At 46.4% G+C, this 19,421-nt stretch overlaps 1 protein-coding gene across 5 annotated transcripts; it reads left to right on the forward strand.

Moving 5' to 3' along the window:
- Nucleotides 1–765: 765 nt before the first annotated feature.
- Nucleotides 766–19,241, forward strand: LOC118226690 (epithelial splicing regulatory protein 2-like). 5 transcript variants are annotated; one of them, XM_035416472.1, is made up of 17 exons: nucleotides 766–907; nucleotides 1,072–1,224; nucleotides 1,706–1,834; nucleotides 7,678–7,791; nucleotides 8,480–8,594; nucleotides 8,765–8,863; nucleotides 9,315–9,369; nucleotides 10,026–10,136; nucleotides 10,672–10,804; nucleotides 11,255–11,297; nucleotides 12,087–12,388; nucleotides 12,621–12,857; nucleotides 13,029–13,227; nucleotides 14,014–14,224; nucleotides 14,818–15,049; nucleotides 17,639–17,738; nucleotides 19,025–19,157. In XM_035416472.1, the coding sequence occupies exons 2-16, from the start codon at nucleotides 1,093–1,095 to the stop codon at nucleotides 17,723–17,725; spliced, it is 2,199 nt and encodes a 732-aa protein (XP_035272363.1). In that variant the 5' UTR covers nucleotides 766–907; nucleotides 1,072–1,092; the 3' UTR covers nucleotides 17,726–17,738; nucleotides 19,025–19,157. The 5 variants fall into 5 exon arrangements, with proteins under 5 accessions (XP_035272363.1, XP_035272364.1, XP_035272365.1 ...); XM_035416473.1 differs by having other exon boundaries at nucleotides 14,869–15,049; XM_035416474.1 differs by lacking the exon at nucleotides 19,025–19,157 and adding an exon at nucleotides 15,769–15,787 and having other exon boundaries at nucleotides 17,639–17,723.
- Nucleotides 19,242–19,421: the final 180 nt, after the last annotated feature.

A 19,421-nucleotide genomic window follows, 5' to 3' on the forward strand; every position in this document is an offset into this window, starting at 1 on the left:
TACAGGCATGAAGAAATTGTTGTACTTTTAATACTTTATATACGTACCACTTTTAATCAAGGCATTTTGTGAAGAATGCTATACCACTAAAGGAATTTATTTTTAAGAAAGTAGCACAAAAGCAATGTACTGTAAAGCATTTTTAAGAAGTCTTCCGCCTGAACAATAGACAGATAATTTATAGAAAATCTTTTTATATGACATTATCTATTATAATATAATCATTAAATATACAACAACTTATGCATTATTATTATTCATTCATTTATTTACTTTTTGATGTTGTTGTTTTACGTTGACTGATACATAGGGAAAGTGATAAATGTACAGTGCACAAGGTAAATGGTAAAAGCTCTGAGGTTTCCTGCTCTGCGATAATGGATCAAACTTTTAACAATACCGCACGTTGCTGTGCTGTGTTAGTTATTACCAGCAGCGTACAATGCCCGCAATGAAACGTTAAAGTTCACTAAATTAGAAATCACACATAATATAGGCTACGCACGTATTCAGGTGTATAAGACCTTTAAAATAGGTTCCCTCTGTGTGCGAGAGAGAGAGAGAGCGAGCGAGAGAGAGAGAGGTTGAACCTCTGTAAAGGTGAGCAGAAGAAATGCTCCTATCTCCGACTACTTCCTTTGAACAAAAGACCAATCAGATCGAGTTACATAGGTGTTGGAGCCATCGCGTCCCTCCCTCACCTTTTAGAAGCAGCCAATAAACTAACTCCCTAGAGAGATTGACTTCTAGTCAATCTGAGGCTGAGCCAAGCGCAGGTAACTTAGAAAAAAAGAGTTGTTGGCTTGTTATGGTATTGGCTTGAAAGAGACCCGGATTCTCCCCCCACCCTCCTTTACCAGTTAGACCAGTAACTCAGGAAAAGGCAAACACTCGAGTACTGGATCAGGTACAGTCTCTGGTCGCAAACTTTTTATTGTGTCCTCTTTAAAAATGATCCTCTTTCCTCTCGTTTACTTCAATTGAATTTCCATATCTTTTGTTTGTTTCTCTTATCACGTGGAAAAGGTGAACCCTCGTGCTACTTTATTTGATCTTTGCTTTTAATTGTAGTTTTTACCCTTGTGGTCCCTGATGGCTTCGCACAGTGATACTCTGGTGGTGTTCTTTGGGGCAACAGCTGGTGCAAATGGGGGTAAACTGGGTTCGGATGAGAGGGAAATAATTCTCTTGGTGTGGCAAATTGTGGATCTACGTGAGAAAAAGGTACGGACATGACCCGATTGAGGTTTCCTCTTGGAAATAATATATGTATTGTCTAGTGACGTGATATTCAACGCATTAAAGCTTGACAGCAGACAATTATCAACAAGGTACCCTTTAAATAAAAGTATTTCCTGAAATAGTTCGAACAATCTGCTTTTGGGGACTCAAATGAAGGGCGAGAAACAATTCGTGCTACCTTCATTATAGTTTCAAGAATTTAGCAGTGGCCGAAACAAAGCGTACCTTATTGGTAATACGTCTGACATGTGGGACGTGGTATAGTTCAACGACCCCGCGTTGGCAATTACCTGCTTTGCAACTCCCGAGTTTGTGTAATATTGTGTTCCAGTTTTGAAATCGATTCTTAATTTAAAAAATAATCAGGTGTTTTTGGCCTCAACGGTGAGGGTTCTACGACGCCCCACATCGTGTTCATCAGAACTGGAAACATCAACACTGCGTACGATGCTTCTCTTAACAGGTGGGGAAGCTTCAACGACGTCTCGTAAAACCAGACACTTTGGAATTGACAGATCAATGTAAAGAGGAGACCGGTTTAACTTTAGACGAACTCTGCAAAGCAGAACCTTTGGACCGAATTCTGCAACAGGTGAGTTGCATTTAAGTGATTATTCCTATTAGATGGCACAAGGTGCTGCAAGTATCATCCCGTGGATTAGGCCCACAAATATACACACTCCCCAGCAAGGCGATGCTCATTTTGCTCGCAATGAAAACTAGGAAGATGGGGAATCGCAGCGTCTTAATATGCATGCGAAAAATCGAACATTTTCTGAGGGAGCTATACGATTTTATTCTATGCAAAACAGAGGAAATTGTACAAACAGAACTGTCCATGTGATAGGCCAGAAACCAGTTATTTGCAGTCGGGCCTTTGCAGTCGTTAGTTTTTTAATTTTTTTTAATTTTTTAATTTTTTTTTTTAACAAATTCTTGTATTCTTTAAGTGACCCAAGACTATTGAAACTTAATCTACACTTTCAATACCATTTACATTACCATTTTGTGCTGTAAATACGCTTTGTGCAGAATTTGTCATTCTGTAATATGAAATATTACCAAAGTCTGGGATAATCATACCTGTTAAAGTTGTGTTCCAGATTTGCACTGCCTGATGTGGCTTCACAAGTGTGACTTGAGGCAGAATTATCAGTGTAATGACTTGGTGGGTAATGACTTGTCAGTGAGCTCCAGTGTATTAAATTGGGGCTGGCTGCAAAGACCAGCAGGTCGAGTCTTGTCACTGACTGATGTGCTCAGCAGACATTGTGGAGGTACAGCATTAGCCACCTACCTTTTTAATGAGGACCAGGCAGATGTTTACTCGAGGCCAATCTAGTCAGTGTGCTTTCAATGGCCATGGTGAGTTTCCCCTCCAGCTTTTTAAATACATGTGCAGATACTTTTGGACAAAAGAGTTTTACAAACCTTATTTTCCTCCAGTGAGCAGAGGAAATTGTGAAGTAGTTCCTCTCTGAGCCCTTCTGATAGGCATTGAAAAATGTCAGCATAACCATGAATATTATTATTTTTCTGGCTGGTTTGATGGCACCAATTGCTTGTCTTGGAGTTTCATTGTACCTGATGATGTATGGGTGTGCCAGAGACTTTGTCAGATGTTGAGCTTAACACTTGATGACTTGAAATTATATTCTTGAAACATATTAAGAACCACTGTAGTGCAGAAGGATAAAAATAGGAGTGATGTTTCTTATGCATTCTTGCACTTATGATGCAACATTTTTGTGATAACTTTCGAATCCATAACAATATTGTCTATTGTTGCTTCTATGTCTACCTGTGGTTTTATTATTGCTCAGTCATTGAGTCACATGACTGGTACCTGCCAATGGACTGCAGGAGAAAATTAGTTTACTGCGGTATAATGCGTCAAATGGTAACATTTAAGTTGAACATTGTACACTGTCTGTGACATAAATGAATAAGATTTCCCTGTCAGTACTCACAGAATAAACATGTCCTTGTTCTGGGATTGTAAATGTAAAACACCCAGGCAGGGCCAAAATATGGGCAGTGCTTCTCATGCCTGCTGCCACCCTCGCTATAGAGATGGGACATGTGTATGTTTTTCTCCAAAGATTTTAATTTAAAATGTCTGCATAATAAGCCCCAGTCACAATTATTTTCATGAACTGACGTTTGGATTTGTGTGCATGGTGTCTTGCAGGTAAATAATTGATTGAAATATTTCCAGGTGTGTCTAATTGTGGGCCTATTTAAGATCAGCTGTGCCTGCTGATGGGTGGTGATCTTTTTGCGATTAGGTTTGGGAAATTTTATTGTCACACATTCGCGGGACATTTACATTGAAGTCTCCGTGCCTGGAGTTCTGGCTTGCGGGTAAATAGACTTTTTAATATGTTTTTGAGCTCTGGCCATTTTAAAAGTCTTTGGTCGCATGAAGAATTGGCCAGCTTTGTGACAACGTTAAACTCATTTTCTTTTTTCTTTTTTTCCCTCCCCCTAGAGAGGGTTCTCTTTGTGCTTTAGTAAAGATTAACCAACCAATTCGATCCATGCTTGCTCATTCGTTTGGAATGCTTTCACTGTCTTGGGTTTAGGCAGGGGTCGGTCTGTCAGTTCTCTTGGATTGATCCTGAGGCGAGAAGGTGCCCACTGCTGTCGGACCTCTGGTTTCGGTAGCGGACGCTATGTTTGCTGTTTGCATGGCGGAGGATTGGAGCTACATCACGGGAGATACAAAACAAAAAAAAAAACCCAGAGATTAAATCTCACTCGTGGTATCAAGGACTTCTGCCTGTTTTCTTTGGTGAACTATTAGTACGAGAAGAGGGTACAGTGCACTCCCATTTGCCCACCAGGCATTGGTACATAATGACCAGCCTAGTTTAACTGTTTGCACGGAGAGTGTTCTTGTCAGTAGTTGTCATTCTACCCCCCCCCCCCCCCCCCCAGGGAGTAGAATGACACAACGTCGACGTGTAGGCAAATCGGACCTGGGGGCTGGCATGGCGCAGGTCCAATCCTGTCACTCCGTGACTCTCTGAACAAGGGTGGGTGGATGGGGTTGTGTGTGTGGGAGGCCCCAGCACTTGCTTTTGAACTGCTGACTGTCTCCCGAACCAGCGTTCAGTTGTTGGGCAGGATCGACAAGTGTGCTGACGTTAAGGTCACGTGTCAGAAACGGTTTGCTTTTCGCTTAATTGGGGGTCACGTTGCCCTCACATTTGTAGCCTTTGTGCGCTTCACGAATGTTAAATACAACTGCGGTCAGAATGAGTTAATGTAACTTCCTTTTGAGATTAAAATGACGTAACGCACAAGTATTTAATTTGATGTATTTGTACATGTATAGATTGGCGGCCTGTCCAGGGCGTATCCCTGCCTCTCGTCCAATGCACGCTGGGATAGGCTCCAGCACCCCCGCGGCCCTGCCCAGGATAAGCGGGTATAGATAATGGATGAATATTGCATATATGTATGCTAAAGTATACATGCAAAGGTAATGATACCAAGTTGTTACAGGGCATTAAAAAAAGAATTGCCCATTTTGAGTTGGAAATTTTGGAGCAATCCCTCTCGTGCTGTACAGCGCCTCCTCTCCCGGGGTGTGAATGCAGCATAAACTGAAGCACGTCCCTGTGACTGTAGCGGCCCCGGAGGGCTGCCAGTGGCTCCTTCTCACGTTATCTGTCCCGCCCCGCCCCCTCCCTCCCCCCTCCCCCCGTCCTGCGTCCCGGCCTCGCTAAGCAAACAGGCCAGCCGTGCTGCAGAACGAATGGCCCCATTCCAGGGACGGCGATCGATACCGCTGGGGCTAAAGATCGATTCGGCCCAGCCCCCACCCGCCGAACACTGGTTTCTCGGCAGAGGCCGGAACTTTGTCTGGGAGAGCCGGGTTTCTTCACAGTGAAAGGGAATGCCTGAAGCAATATTTAGACTGCCAATTTGCATTCTGGAATAAATTACCAGAGTTGGATGTTTGGAAGTTTTTGTGGTTGTTCTAATTGATGTTTTCTTCTCCTTAAGGGTATGAAAAAAGGAAAAATATTTTTGAGGTGCACCTACTCCACAGTGCAGCTTGACTGAAGTGATGTTCTAAGAAAAAAAAAAACACTATCCAAAGCATGTTCATGACAGCCCTCTGCAAAGTGCAGCTTCTCAGGAATTCCGATTTGTTTATCGCTGGACTTTATTAAACCACAATATGGTGCAAGTGACCTGCTCGATATTTTGCTAGCCGTGCCAGATACTCGACATTTGCATGGTGGGTGTCACGTGACGCCGTGTAGTTTTTACAGTGCAAATTCCACCTGGAGGGAAACGCATTGTTCTCTGGGGTTTCGCTTTTAACTGGACGTTGGACGTGTTGAAATACCGCGATCGTCGCACTCTGTTTTCGTTTCATATTCCCGGTTGTTACGTTGACGTGAGCTTCTGTCGCGTGGAGCTCGGTGCAACGTTTCTACCTCGGTGTTGTTCAGTCATCCTTGAATGTGAAGCATTAAATGTAGGGCGTGGCAGTGCGACATTAGGGCTTGTGAGCAAGCGGCAATTGTCAGGTCTGCTAGCTGTCACCCCCAGTGACGCATCCTATAATGGCTGCTCCACTTGTTTGTCCTGATGGAGCACAATTCATCGCACTTCAAAGGGCAAACCTCAAGAGAAGCTTGCAGACTGCCTTTCTCTGGGAGGGACGTTCCTGTTCTTATTGTGCGGTTTCTGAAGAGAAACACGGGCTTATGTGCAACTAAAAATGTTTGTTTGCTCAAGTAAAATGTAGGCAATAAATGTTGACGTTCAAAAATGTATTCATCTGCAAAGTATTCCAGTTTAACAAAGAGACACAAATTTTGAAATGAGGGAAAACAATGGTAGCTGCTAAAGCCTACTTTTGTGTTTATAAACACAAAAGATATGAGATACACCTATCTCCAGGTAGTAGCAGTTATCGCCAGCAGCTGTTTTTTAGGAGATGTCATATTTCTCCAGAGCAATGACTACAGTTAACAACCCTATAGATCTCCTGTTTCTCTAAAGAGCGTGTTCGGACTCGCAATGGGACCTCTCGTATGTTGGGGATAATTATTTATGGCTAGTGGCCATCCGAAATGACGTCTCCCAATGAATTATGGGCAGTTGCTTAGCCATATCCTGTGGTGGATATCCCCTCCTTGGATTTTTAGAAGCTGATTATTTCCCTACATGGTTTGAAGCTTATCTACGGAGATGAAAGTGGAATTGACTTGAAGCCTCAAACCTTTTTATTTTGAAATGAAATACTGTAGCAGTCAAAAAGGTAACCTGACAGAAGGATGTTACAAATATTGTCCCCTTTGGGGACAAAGTCTATTGCTTAAATATGACCCGAGGAATCACTGTAAATTAGAGCAATGGATTGTAGAGGGAGTTGTTATATTACAAGAAAAACAGTCTGAAAAAATGGCCCTCATAATGTTTAATGGTTATTAATGCACACAGGAATGCGTAGTTTTACCATTGGCTCAGCACACTCAGGAGTGTGTGGGCTCTGTGTTGGTGTATTTGACACAGCTTAATTTTCATTTGTGAACTGCGCTTGTCTCTGTTGCTTGATGATGCTGTTTGCTGATGATCTGTGCAGTAACTACCCAGTCAATATTTCCCCCATTCTGCTTCGACCAAAAACCGGTCTGACTAGCTCTCCCTGCCCTGACCACAGTCACTGTCACTCCATTACTCTGTCACTCTGTCACTCAATCTACTGACCTAGTTTTTGAATTCTAATGGGCATTTCCCCCTATAGCTTTCCTGTTGATGTATTCTAAATTCTAGTTATTTCTTTCTTGTAGGTTAAACTATTTTTATGTTTAGGATAAACTATTTTGATTATTATGGCACTGGCAGAAAAAGCTGAACTGTAGATGGTTCTAATGAAAGAAATGCTTATTTTCTATAGAACGTCTTAGCTAATTTGAGGTATCTTGAATGGTGAAGTTGTAGTGCTTTGATGCAGGCCATGGTCAGACTGACTGTCTGTCATATTCGAGCTGCAAGGGCCACAATTTTGAGCTGCTGGACCACTTAAGGGTCGTGATTGCAATCCCCCCTCCACCCCTACTCCCCTCCAGGTTGTCATTGAAATCCGCGATTGCGGAACTAATGGTAGCTCTGCGCTATCATTGTGATATCGCATGCATCTGAACATGCCCTCTTTCCCCTGAATCCCCAAACACTGTACTGTGTGCCATCATTCAGTTGCGCTCCTATTGGATTTTGCTTTATCACTGTTTCTGAACATCATCTCCTGCCCAGGGATCACAGCTGGAAAATTAGCTGCATAGCTAAATCTTAAATTTAGCATTGACACAGTTGCTGAAACAGTTGACTGTTCTGCAGTCACATAAGTAAATGAAATAAGTGAAATAAATGGTGCAATTGTAACCCCCCCCCCTCCTCCTCCAAACACAGTTCCAGCAGGCAGTCTCCAGTGAGCTGAAGGCTCTGGGCAGAAGCTCCTACACACTCTGCGTCGACGGGCCCCTCCTCATTAGGCAGGCCTTCCATCCAGAAGCTTCCAAAAAGGTAAGGGACGTGGCCGCAGCAACCGAGGTTAACCCTCGCAGTCAAGGGCCAGTAAAATTGCGGTAGGATTCGCAAAAAACCTCCATAGGTTCTACATTTCCCTCTCTTCGGGGCCTGGTCTCCCGGATTTTTACCTCTAGCCAGTCGTCGCCCAGAGCGGTTTTGGCGGTCTGAGTGACTGTGCGGCTCGACGGCGGCACTAGCGCCGAGCTGTACGTGTCATAATCCGCTCTGGCATGTCAGGTATTCTGAGGAATGACCAGGACCTCGGCTCTCCCGCTTCCCTTTTTCCACTCTCATCTTGTTCTCTCCTCTCCCATGGTTTCATAATTCTTCCTCGATCACTTGAAGGGATGTTTCACGGTCTAAGTTACTATGTAGGCCCTGTTTCTTAACCACCAGGTTACAGTGACACCAAGTTTCTTGTCCAGTTGACGGATGTTTGCAAGGTCGATTGAGGCGTTGAGGCGGACGTTGTTTGAGTGTGTTTGTGTTAAGTGGAAAAACATTGTAATTGTAAATTGGTTATGGTTATACACTTTGCTGTACGTCGCTCTGGATAAGAGCGTCTGCCAAATGCCTGTAATGTAATGTTATGTAATGTAAACCCCCTGAGCGCTGCTGATGCATTCGCTTGTCCGAGCGGTTGCGGCAACATCAAAGACCGCTCGTTCCGTCTCTGTCCCAGAACTTCGTCCTCCCCGACTGTTTCTTCTCCTTCGTGGACCTGCGGAAAGAGTTCCACAAATGCTGTCCGGACGCCGGCTCGGCCGAGGACCTGACCGTGGCCTCCATGCTGCAGCGTATCCTTGCTCCTCTGCGAACGGGCGGCGGTCTACGTCGCGCTCGGAACATTCCGCCCGCTGCGCGCCCCCCCCCCCCCCCCCCCCCCGTGTGCGCGGCGCCTAGCGTAGCCAAGGCAACCCTGATGACGTTCGGAAATCTTCCATTGCCCTTAACACCGCTCGTTCAGATGTCTGCGCCCCTCCCACAGACACGGAGCAGGTCGCCGGGGTGCGGGAGGTTAAGGGGATGGTGCTGCTGACGTTGCACCTGTTGTCTGATCCCTACAGTAAGTGCACCCGCCTGTCGAAGTCCCCCCTTGGTCACCCCCCCACCCCCCCCCGTGCAGTTTATCCCCTCCCTGTTTCTCTGTGCTCATTGTATGGTGTTAATTGGAATGCAGTGTAATGAAGTGATTAGTGTCAAACACGGTGCACACGCAACACAAAACCCTGTTATTGATATGCGTTTCTCTTCTCTCACACACACACACACACACACACACACACACGCACACACACTCTTTGACCCGTTCAGAGAGTGTTCAGTATCTCGTCCTTGTTTTTCCACTGTAAAGTGAGCGAGAGGGCAGGCATGTCAGCGAATGGGTCTGTTTTTGCATCTGTGTCTGCGCCCATATCTGAGTATCTGAGTCTTTGTTGTCCCAATCTAAAAGCAAAGCCTGAGACCTTGCGTAGTCTGCAAGTTTGTTGGTAACTTTTGTTTGAACTATTTTACAGATCACAAATTTACCGGTCTTGAAACCGTGAAGTACAAATTTGAGTCCGGGGCATGGTAAGCGTTATTTTAAAAAAGTTATTTTGTTAATAATTCCACTGTCTGGATTCTGCTGAATTCAGGTGTTGGAGTAGGTTTACAGGTAATTACCCAGATTACAGGGTGTCTTTCCCACAAAGATCAAATTTGCTCTGTCTCTTGCTGTCTCTTGCTATAAGTGCCCTGGGCCATCTTACCATTCAGTGTGGGATTTACTTCCCCCCCACCCACACTTTCAACTCAAGTTGAAAACCATCTCCTAATTACTCTTTCCAAATATTAGGCTCCATTCACTATTCAGTAGACATCTTCACTTAATCTTGGGGTCAGTTATAAGTTTACCATTGGTGTAGCCATAGCACGCTAATAGTCCAAAAAATCTCATACTTAAAGCCTTCAGTTGGTGCCTCGCAATTTTGCATTACCTAACCAAAAATTTAACACCCATAGAAAACCTTAAGCATTACACCTTCCAAGTCTTTGGCCCAAATGAATAGGTTTTTATGAAGTTAGCGCTCTCCGATTAGTCTACCTTTTAAGTATGCCAGAGGCTTCAGAGTCCAGTGCTCACCTCTGATATGTTTGTGTCTCATAGAGATTGTATTGCGCTAGTGCATTTGTGAGCTTATTATAGTGGAGTGTGCCATGTTAAATTAACTCATCTTTCCTTGCAGCAGTAAGATGGAGCCGGTGGACAGCGAGACTGTGATTCGAGCCAGGGGGTTGCCGTGGCAGTCGTCTGACCAGGACATCGCCCGATTCTTCAAGGGGCTAAACATCGCAAAGTAAGAGGGCTAAAAATGGCGTGATAAGTGTGCAGATATAAATGGTGTTAAGTACGATATGACATTTTAAACTAATGATCAAACTGATTGTTAGCCCTCTTTAGGAACGCTGGAAACGTTCAATACAATGCCTAATTTTTTAGCTGTTCAGAAGTCACGCGTGATGCCGTGCATTCCTCGTCCTGAACACCTGAACACCTCAGGTTCTGAAAACCTCCGGTTTAATCCCTTAGACCACAGAACTGCATTACATCTGGAACAGCTAATCCTTATTTCACAGATTCAGATAGCCGTTCCAATTGTAATGCACTTCTGGGGTCTAGAGATTTAAATCTAAGGGTTGAACTCCAGCTAAGCACACTGTAATTGACCCTCAAAGTTCTGTATTTTTCATTAACTTGTGCTTGTGTGTGTCTGGGCATGTGTGTGTGTGTGAATGTGTCTGTTTGTCTGTTTGTGTGTATGTGTGTGTTAATGTGTGTGTCTGTGTGTATGTGTGTGCATGTGTGTACTTGTACGCGTGTCTGTACGTCAGGGGCGGTGTGGCGCTTTGTCTGAACGCTCAGGGCCGGAGGAACGGAGAGGCCCTGGTGCGCTTTATAAACCCTGAGCACAGAGACCTGGCCCTGGAGCGCCACAAGCACCACATGGGAAACCGCTACATCGAGGTCAGCCATTTTCTCCTCTCCAGATACGCACTTACCCCTGAACCCCCTCTTAAACAGGGGGTTAAATGCAAACTTATTCCCCTAGTCTTACACTCTGTGTACACTCAAGAACACCTCCATTTGTCGGGTTTCTTTCATGCATTTTTTACTTTAGTTTTTTAATCAATTAAAAATTTTCTAAGGAAATCAAAATCAAGCGGTCACTAAGCCTACTGATGAGGAAATGCTTGATTTCTTCATTCTTGTTATGTTAGCTTAATTATTTTAAGATTCATTAGCTCCTTAAATGCATCCTCAACACACTGCCCTTTTTGTGAATTTATCTGAATTTTAGCACTGTATGCTGACTTCAGCTGCTGTTATACTTGCCTGTTTATTCTTTGCATAAAAGCATGGTGGGAAATGGAGTACAGAGGATGCTCTAAATGTGTTCTCTACCTGTGATTCCAGGTGTACAAGGCGACGGGAGAGGAGTTCCTGAAAATAGCTGGAGGTTAGACATTTAAGACATCTTAATTTCATACGTCTGGCTGCAACCCGGTTAATCGTTTCCGTTAGCATTTGGCTTTCCTGTACACGACCGAATGACAAAGTCTCCAATGCACTGTAGTCCCAGACTCGGTCTGATTCTGCGCCAGACCATTCGCTCCCTCAGCCCCTCTCATTGGAGTGAATGGCGCTTTGTGAGAGCGTTCGCTTGCCTCGAGGAAACCGTAGCCCCGCGAATAGCGGTTAGCCCCTTCGCTGCGGCCCTCCTAACTACAGCCAGTCAACGGGGCCGATACGCAGGGCATTGCGCGGGCAGGCGCCCAGCCCAGAGGTTTTTACGGCTGACAAAGAGCATAAAGGCACAAAAGGCAAAGCTGAGGGTTTCATCACATCTTTGAAAGCAACGGGGCCTTCGGTGAAAATGGGCTCAGGGGCGATAGAGAAATCGGTCTTTAGACTTTGAACGTTGAACAGACCTGTTAAGATTGGTGTATGCTGGCCCCAAAGGATGATGTGAAAACAGCGGGAGGGAACTAACTGTGCGTGTCTGCGAGTGTGTGTGTGTGTGTGTACGTTCTTGTATGTGTGCGTCTGTTTGTGCATGCGTGCGTACATAGGTAGGTACACACGTACATACGTACATATATACATGCACTGAAGAAATTCTAAGCAATTTGTTTAGCAAGCAATGTAGTTTTACTAGCTCAAGTGTGATTTGAAATTGAAGCGCAAAAAAATATATTGGAAGAAGTTTGTTGTCAGTGTGGTGAGTAACGCCCCTCTCCACACGCAGGAACCTCGAACGAGGTGGCCCAGTTCCTGTCGAAGGAGAACCAGGTGATCATCCGCATGCGCGGGCTGCCCTTCACCGCCTCGCCCGAGGACGTGCTGGGCTTCCTGGGGCCCGAGTGCCCCGTCACCGACGGCGGCGAGGGGCTGCTCTTCGTCAAGTACCCCGACGGGCGGCCCACGGGCGACGCCTTCGTGCTCTTCGCCTGCGAGGAGTACGCCCTCAACGCCCTCAAGAGGCACAAGCAGATCCTGGGGAAGAGATACATAGAGCTGTTCCGCAGCACGGCCGCCGAGGTCCAGCAGGTAGAGGGCCCCGCCTAACCCCCCCTGACCAATATGGCCGCCTTCTGCCACTTTTCATCAGCAGCTGAGCCACGATTCTGTATGACCACTGATTTGGGATGTGATTTCCCCGTTTGGATCAGTATGCCCACCAAATCTGAGACGCTTTGTGATTAGACGTACATAGGAATGTGTATTTCAGCCAGCTTTTATATATGATGGCTTCCGTCTGCTCTGCGACCCCGCACTCCAGGTCCTGAACCGCTACATGTCCACGCCGCTGATCTCCACCCTGCCCCCGACCCCGGCCCCCATGGTGCCGGTCCCCGTCATGGCCACGCCCCCCTTCCTGACCTCCAGCAGCAGTCGGGACTGCGTCCGGCTCAGGGGGCTGCCCTACACCGCCGCCATCGAGGACATCCTGGAGTTCATGGGCGAGCACACCGTGGACATCAAGCCGCACGGCGTGCACATGGTGCTCAACCAGCAGGTAAGAGCCGCCCGTACCATTAACAGCAGTTTAGCCCAACTAGCACGTTTAGCGCTCTTAGCGTATCACGATTAGCATCGCTAGTAACTTCTCATATCTGCTCTAGATTAGATTAGCCTAGCTGCCATATTCTCGGGTCTGAAACCCTGCCCACTCCCGCCGCCGTTTCAGGGCCGTCCCTCGGGAGACGCCTTCATCCAGATGAAGTCGCCGGACCGCGCCTTCATGGTGGCCCAGAAGTGCCATAAGAAGATGATGAAGGACCGCTACGTGGAGGTGTTCCAGTGCTCCACGGAGGAGATGAGCTTCGTGCTGATGGGCGGCACTCTCAACCGCAGTGGCCTCTCACCCCCACCCTGCAAACTCCCATGTAGGTCACCTGACCAACCTTCGACTTACTGACCAAAATAAAACACCTTTTATGAACAGGGAGACCTTACAATTAACCTTACAAGCTTTGATCAAAATATTGTGTTGTAACATGAGCTTTAAAAGGTTACATTTTGGTTTGCTGTCAGCCTGTTACTACAGTTATGTTGTCTTCCAGGCAATGCTGCAGATTTACGTAGATCATATTCTAAGAGTCATGGTACTGCCTTTGAATTATTTCAGATAAAAAGCACAAAGACAACAAGTGCTTAATGCGACCCTGTTTGTATCTGAGAGTCTGAACATCGTTGTAATTGTAGTGTCTGCTGACCTCCAAATTGGGTCAGATTTAACCCACTTGGGTAAAAATATGGGTGGTGTGGTGTGGAGGGGGGAGGGGTGGGGGAGGACACCTGCAGTCTGCAAAGTCACCTTTGTGTCGAGTCAACACCTTTTCCTCCTGGTCGGGGATCAGGGCTCCCTCGGGCTGTTCGTGCTGTTGCCTGTTTGTGTGTAAACATCTCCTGAGGGCCTGTGCTCTGCTCTGGCGTGTTTACACCAACCGCAGAACCCGCAGGTCAACGGTTAGCGCGTCAACGAGGACGGCCCCTGCCGCAGCTTTGCATAACGCGGATAAGACCAAAGGCTCGGCGGTCGGCTCCTATCTAGACACGGGAGATAAGCGGGGACAGCGCTAACGGCTGACACATCGCTAATGGTCGACGTACCGCTAACTGCCGCCGCAAGGCCCGTAGCGGGCGCTAACTCTCTACTCCCGGCCCCGCAGGCCTGTCTCCGCCCACCTACGCCGCGTTCCAGCCTCCCGCCGCCATGCTCCCCGCCGAGGCGGCCTTCTTCCAGCCCCCCCTGCTGGCCACGCCTCGCGCCGCGCAGCCCCCCGCCCACAGCGCCGCCCACGCCCTGGCCTACTACCCGCCCCAGGCCCACGCCCAGCTCTACATGAACATGAATATGAACTACACCGCGTACTACCCCAGGTGAGCCCGCCACACTGATCCGGAACTGCTCACACTACTAAACTATAGCAAAGCTTTTAGTGTTCCTCTGTCGCTCTCAGCTACAGTGCTGCTGTGTTTTATGGGTAATTCCTCACTTATCCCTTAATCCTGACAGAGAACATAACCAATTGGGCCATTAAGCCCACATAAGCTTGTCATTTTGCTAACTGTCTTGAGCAAATCTTCCTTTTGTTCATTCATTTTGTGTATCTGCGTTAAGCTTGAACACTGCAAGGCTAGTTGAGCTGATCCGTGGATTAATTATATAGACCTGTGTGGACAATTGATTTCTAGATTCTGTGTGAAATTTATTTGGCCCTTTTTCCGTTCTCACTCCACCAACTGATTTTAAGAAATCCACTTTAATAATGAAGTTCTTACCTTTGTCAAACAAAAAGCAAAGAATAGCAGCTGGAATTTGCATGTAACTGTTTTTATAGATTACAGATTTGCTGTGTATTGAATCACACCGCACATAAAATCCTGATGCTAATGACAAAGGCTGTTCGGTCACTATTGGCGTTGAGACATTTTACAAAATGGGAGTTTAAAAAGGAAAACGCCGATTTCAGTGACGGGGCAGGAGAGGACGGTCTCTCACGCGATGGGGTTTCGTTTCCCAGCCCCCCCGTCTCCCCGTCGACGGTGGGCTACTTCGCGGCCCCGCCCGGCGCCATGGCCGCGGCTGTGGCGGCCCCCCCTCCGGCCCCCATCATGCCCCAGACGGGAGCCCTGGTCAGGATGCAGGGCCTGCCGTTCAACACGGGCGTCAAAGACATCCTCAGCTTCTTCCAGGGATACCAGGTCAGTTGCCGCCATTTTGTTCCAACCCTCCTCTCCCCTCATGGGAGTGTGTGCACTGTACGGTGCTTCAATCACCTTGGTGTGCATTTACCTGTAGCCGTTTAGTTCTGCCATTTCCCCTTCCTGTCCAGCGAGAGGAAAAGCCAATATCCCCGTTTATTTATTTATGCGTTAATTTATTTTGCCGGATGACATTTGTTTCCAGGTTCATTTGCTTGCAATGGAGATGTGTACATTTTTCTGTCAGGTTTCCATTTGTTTTCCTGCCCTGGCCACAAAAAAGCATTTGAGTGAATCTGTAATCCTCTATTTATGTCTTTCATCAGTGATATGTCCCCCTCAGTCTCACCTGCTTCGTGCTATTAGTCTGTGGGGAGACGACCTCACACAATTTCATCTGTTGTCCGTTTCCTCACAGTTTTCCATTGAATTTCTTTGTGCCCTGCCACTATACCGTAAGCAGAAGTGTGTTATCTGTTTCTGTAAACCTTAAAATGAGGAATGTTTTATTACTGTTGACCAATGTGTGCTAATGTGCTAAAATAGTTAGCCACAGCAAGTTACAGGGACACGGTACGGTGTAGAGGTATGATATTGTGAAGCTTTCTGAAAACGCGGTGAAAAAAACCCGGTGGAACTGTGGGAATTCAAACCCTCCCTGTTTTTGTGCATCTCCCCTCTCCGGCCTACCCCCCCCAAACCGGCTGATAAACGCATAGGCGGAACCTTCCGTGGACGGTACTGTATGACCTCCAGTTTGCTGAGAGGGGAAAGGGGCTCCAGTTCATTTTTGGTATTGTCTGGTGGAGTGTGATTTGGTGTGGGGTTTTATTTCCTATGTTTTAAAATTCTTTGTTGATTTTTGAGTGGGTTGGTACATTAGATGGGTTGTTTTTTTTTTTTTGGGAGGGTGGGGGGGGGGCTGGTGTGGGGTGTTGATTGGCACTGGCACGGAAGTTACATGTCACATGGAAGGTCTAGCAACTGTTAACTGTCACGGGCAATAATGTGCTATGTGTCTGTCACATACTGCTTTTTGGGAGATATTAAATGAGTCGGATATCCGATTTTTCTGTGACCGCTTAACCATAGACTGAATCGCTGAATTGGTACTTGAAGACAAAATGGTCACCATTTATGGAATTTGTTTTTAATACTAAATTTCAAATTACAAAATGCTTTCAAATACTTTTGTTTAACCTGCTATTTGATATATCTGTAATTGACATGCAAGCAGGTTACATGCCAGCTGGCTTGTTAGCATTCTGTAATTTGCATGGTTTGTGCTGCTCCCCCTTATCTATATCCAAGCAACCAGTACTGTGAGTTATTTGCGGTCGTGGAGTACAGTCTGTACATAAGTTCTCTCTTCCAGATCCTTCCAGTGAGAGTTGAAACTCAATTCAAAATCCTGTATACTTCCGATACATATTTTAGTCAGTGCTTTAATATATTATGACAAAAAATGTCATTGTAAATATTGGCATTAATCTGTGTCTGTATATGAAATTACATTCGCAAAATCCCCACATAAATTCAGCAATTGGATAACAAGGTTCATAAAAAGTGTCATCCCAGTTCATTGGCCTTTTATGAAGTGGATTTAAAAACACATGGAGTGTTTACCACATCCTCTGCATTTGTTCCCTGAGAATTGCCCTAAATATCTCATTTTATTTTGGTCTCGCTTAAATATATTGGCAACTTAATAGTTCACAACCTAAAAATAAGAATGGGAGCTTGCAGGGATAGCAACTGTTTCAATGGCTCCATTGGGCCATGTACTTAATTGTCTATATTTCCATCTAGTGGTAAAGCAGAGGTACTGATATTTATTTTGGGGGAGCAGCTCACCATTTCCAGGGTGTTCCTGCTGCGGTCAAAACTAGGAAAATCGGGTACTCCCTGAAGCTCGTCTTTCAAGGAACCGTTGTAGTCACATCAAGAGTCAGTTTTAACCTTGGTTCCCACATATTACTTATGACAGTACAGTCATCGGCTGCTTTCATAAGTTGCTGAACTAGTGTGGCTATTATCGCCCCCCTGTGGAGAGCATGGGGAATGCTATGTATGAATGCTATGGCCTCGTGCAGTGGTCTCCAACCCTGGTCCTGGAGAGCTACAGGGTCTGCTGGTTTTTTGTTTTTACCTTAAAATCAGCACCCAATTGAGACCCAAGACACCAGGTGAGTTGAGTTAGCTGTGTAATCAACTGCTCTAATTGATTCATGATGTGCAGAGTCATTATGAAAACCAGCAGACGCTGTAGCTATCCAGGACCAGGGTTGGAGACTGCTGGCCTAGTGCCACCCATCCATCGCGAATAGAAAAGGCCTACTCTACGCGCAAACCGGCATGTGCTGCAGGGGGTTGGATAGCGCAGTGTGGATCTAGGGCTGGGGCGCTATGTAGGGGGAGTGGTGTTTGTGTGTGTGTGTATGTGTGTGTGTGTGCGCGCGTGTGTGCGGGCATGCCTGTGTCTGTGTGTGTGTGCGTGCGTGCATATGTGTGCGTATCTCTGTGTGTGTCTGTGTGTGTGTGCGTGTGTGTGTGAGGGCCTGACGCTGACCCTTGCCACTTGTGCTGTAGTACGCTCCTGATGACTACGGCAGCGTGGTGCAGCTGACTGATCAGGGGCGGGGCCTGATTCAGCCCAAAGAGTGGCTCTGTCTCTGACGAGCCGAAGGAGGTAAGACCCTGCATGGCGTTCTCTGGCTCGAACCCGATGGGGCTCGCGGGCGATGCTCTACTGAACTCCCAGAATCAACGGGGCCTTCAGATTGGGGGCCGTCGTCATCGTCTTTTCCTCTTTGCCTGCGCCCAAAATCGCTTCGCATCCGTTTTTTTCCCCCAGAATGCACTAACCTGGTTAAGGCTTCTCCTTTTTGTTTCCTGTAACCAGTCAGAACTGTGAATGTTGAGCGGTCCATCCTGTTTAACCCTCTAGCTTAAACCCAAGAGGATGGGAATGAATCGTTATCAATTGGGAGTGTTGTGGTTTAATCACTGGGGAAAATGATTTCCTGGTGACAAAATAGCCAGACTCCCAGTGTACAGACCAGCTTCAGCTGCTGTATTTTGTTTTATTTATTTTTTTTAACTCTGAGGGAGAAGTGGAGTGGCTTCCTGCAAATATTTGTATGCTCCATAAGAAAGATAAAACAGAATTATTTTTTTTTCCCAGTTTGTAATAAGAATTCTTTAAAATGAAAAGGAAGTTCCCCTGAAAAAAGAAACATACAGTATTAACCTACTTCTAAAGTAGGTTTCAAAGCATTTGTGGTTCCACCACTACTAAAATATTGCATCATAAATGTTGTCTCCATAAATACCAAAACCAAGAATACACCTTCCATTTATAAAAATAGACTCAGCTTGGGTGAAGTGTTGATGGTTTTCTGTATATAGCATACAAGCTAGGCAGCTGCAGTGGCGTACTCAGCAGAGTGAATCTGTCCAGGCTGTGAAAGAACAAAAAACATACATGGTTGATTGTATGTTTTGAGTCAAAAAAATATTCTAAAGGGAGCCACTTCGTTTCATTGCATTGTTTGCATAAGTATTTATGTTTTCTCTAATTATATCGACGCTTCTTTATTTTTGAGCGTTACGTTAAACATTTAACATTCTTCTACTCTATTGTTAAATGTAACTCTGTCCTTTTTGCAACCTTAAGTGTGTCTGTCTTTGCTGTTTGTTTTTGATTTCCCATTCCAAAATCATGCTTGGTTCTAATACTCTGCCAGAGGTGATGCATACTTGGGGCATACTTCCGCATACTACGGAACTTTTCCTTTTTTGACAGAATGCGTTCATTTCTCTCTCATTGATGCATGACTTCTGTTTATGAATAGCTCTGTTGGCTCCGCCTTCGAGGCTTACGGTAAAAGAGGGGCTGGCGCTCGACGCCCCGGTGACGCTGTAGCCGTGGCGACGGTAGTCAGGGCCTTTTGCTGTGCTGTGCTCTGTCGGCAGCTCCAGGCGGACGCCGTCCTCGTCCTCTACAACCTGAGCGGCCAGCGGAGCGGGGAGGCCCTGGTGACCTTCCCCAGCCGGGAGGCGGCCAGGCAGGCCGTGGCCGAGCTCTCCAGCCGCCCCCTCTCCGGACAGCCCGTCCACCTGACCTGCTGCGACTGACCTGGCAACCTGGCCAGGGGGCGGGGACAGCCCCGGCCCCTCCCCCCTCCCCCCCGCCCCCCCGCCCCCCCCCGCTCTCTGTCACTACGGCAGACTGACACGCCCCACGTGGAGGACTACAGGGAAAAAAGAAATGCTGCACACATTTAAACGTGTCATTCTGTCTCTCTCGGAAGTGCCTTTGTTTTGTACAGTGCCTTTGTTTTGTACATAGGAATATCTGTGTGCTCTTATG

Source organism: Anguilla anguilla, chromosome 5, assembly GCF_013347855.1.
Source record: "Anguilla anguilla isolate fAngAng1 chromosome 5, fAngAng1.pri, whole genome shotgun sequence".
NCBI classification, from domain to species: domain Eukaryota; kingdom Metazoa; phylum Chordata; class Actinopteri; order Anguilliformes; family Anguillidae; genus Anguilla; species Anguilla anguilla.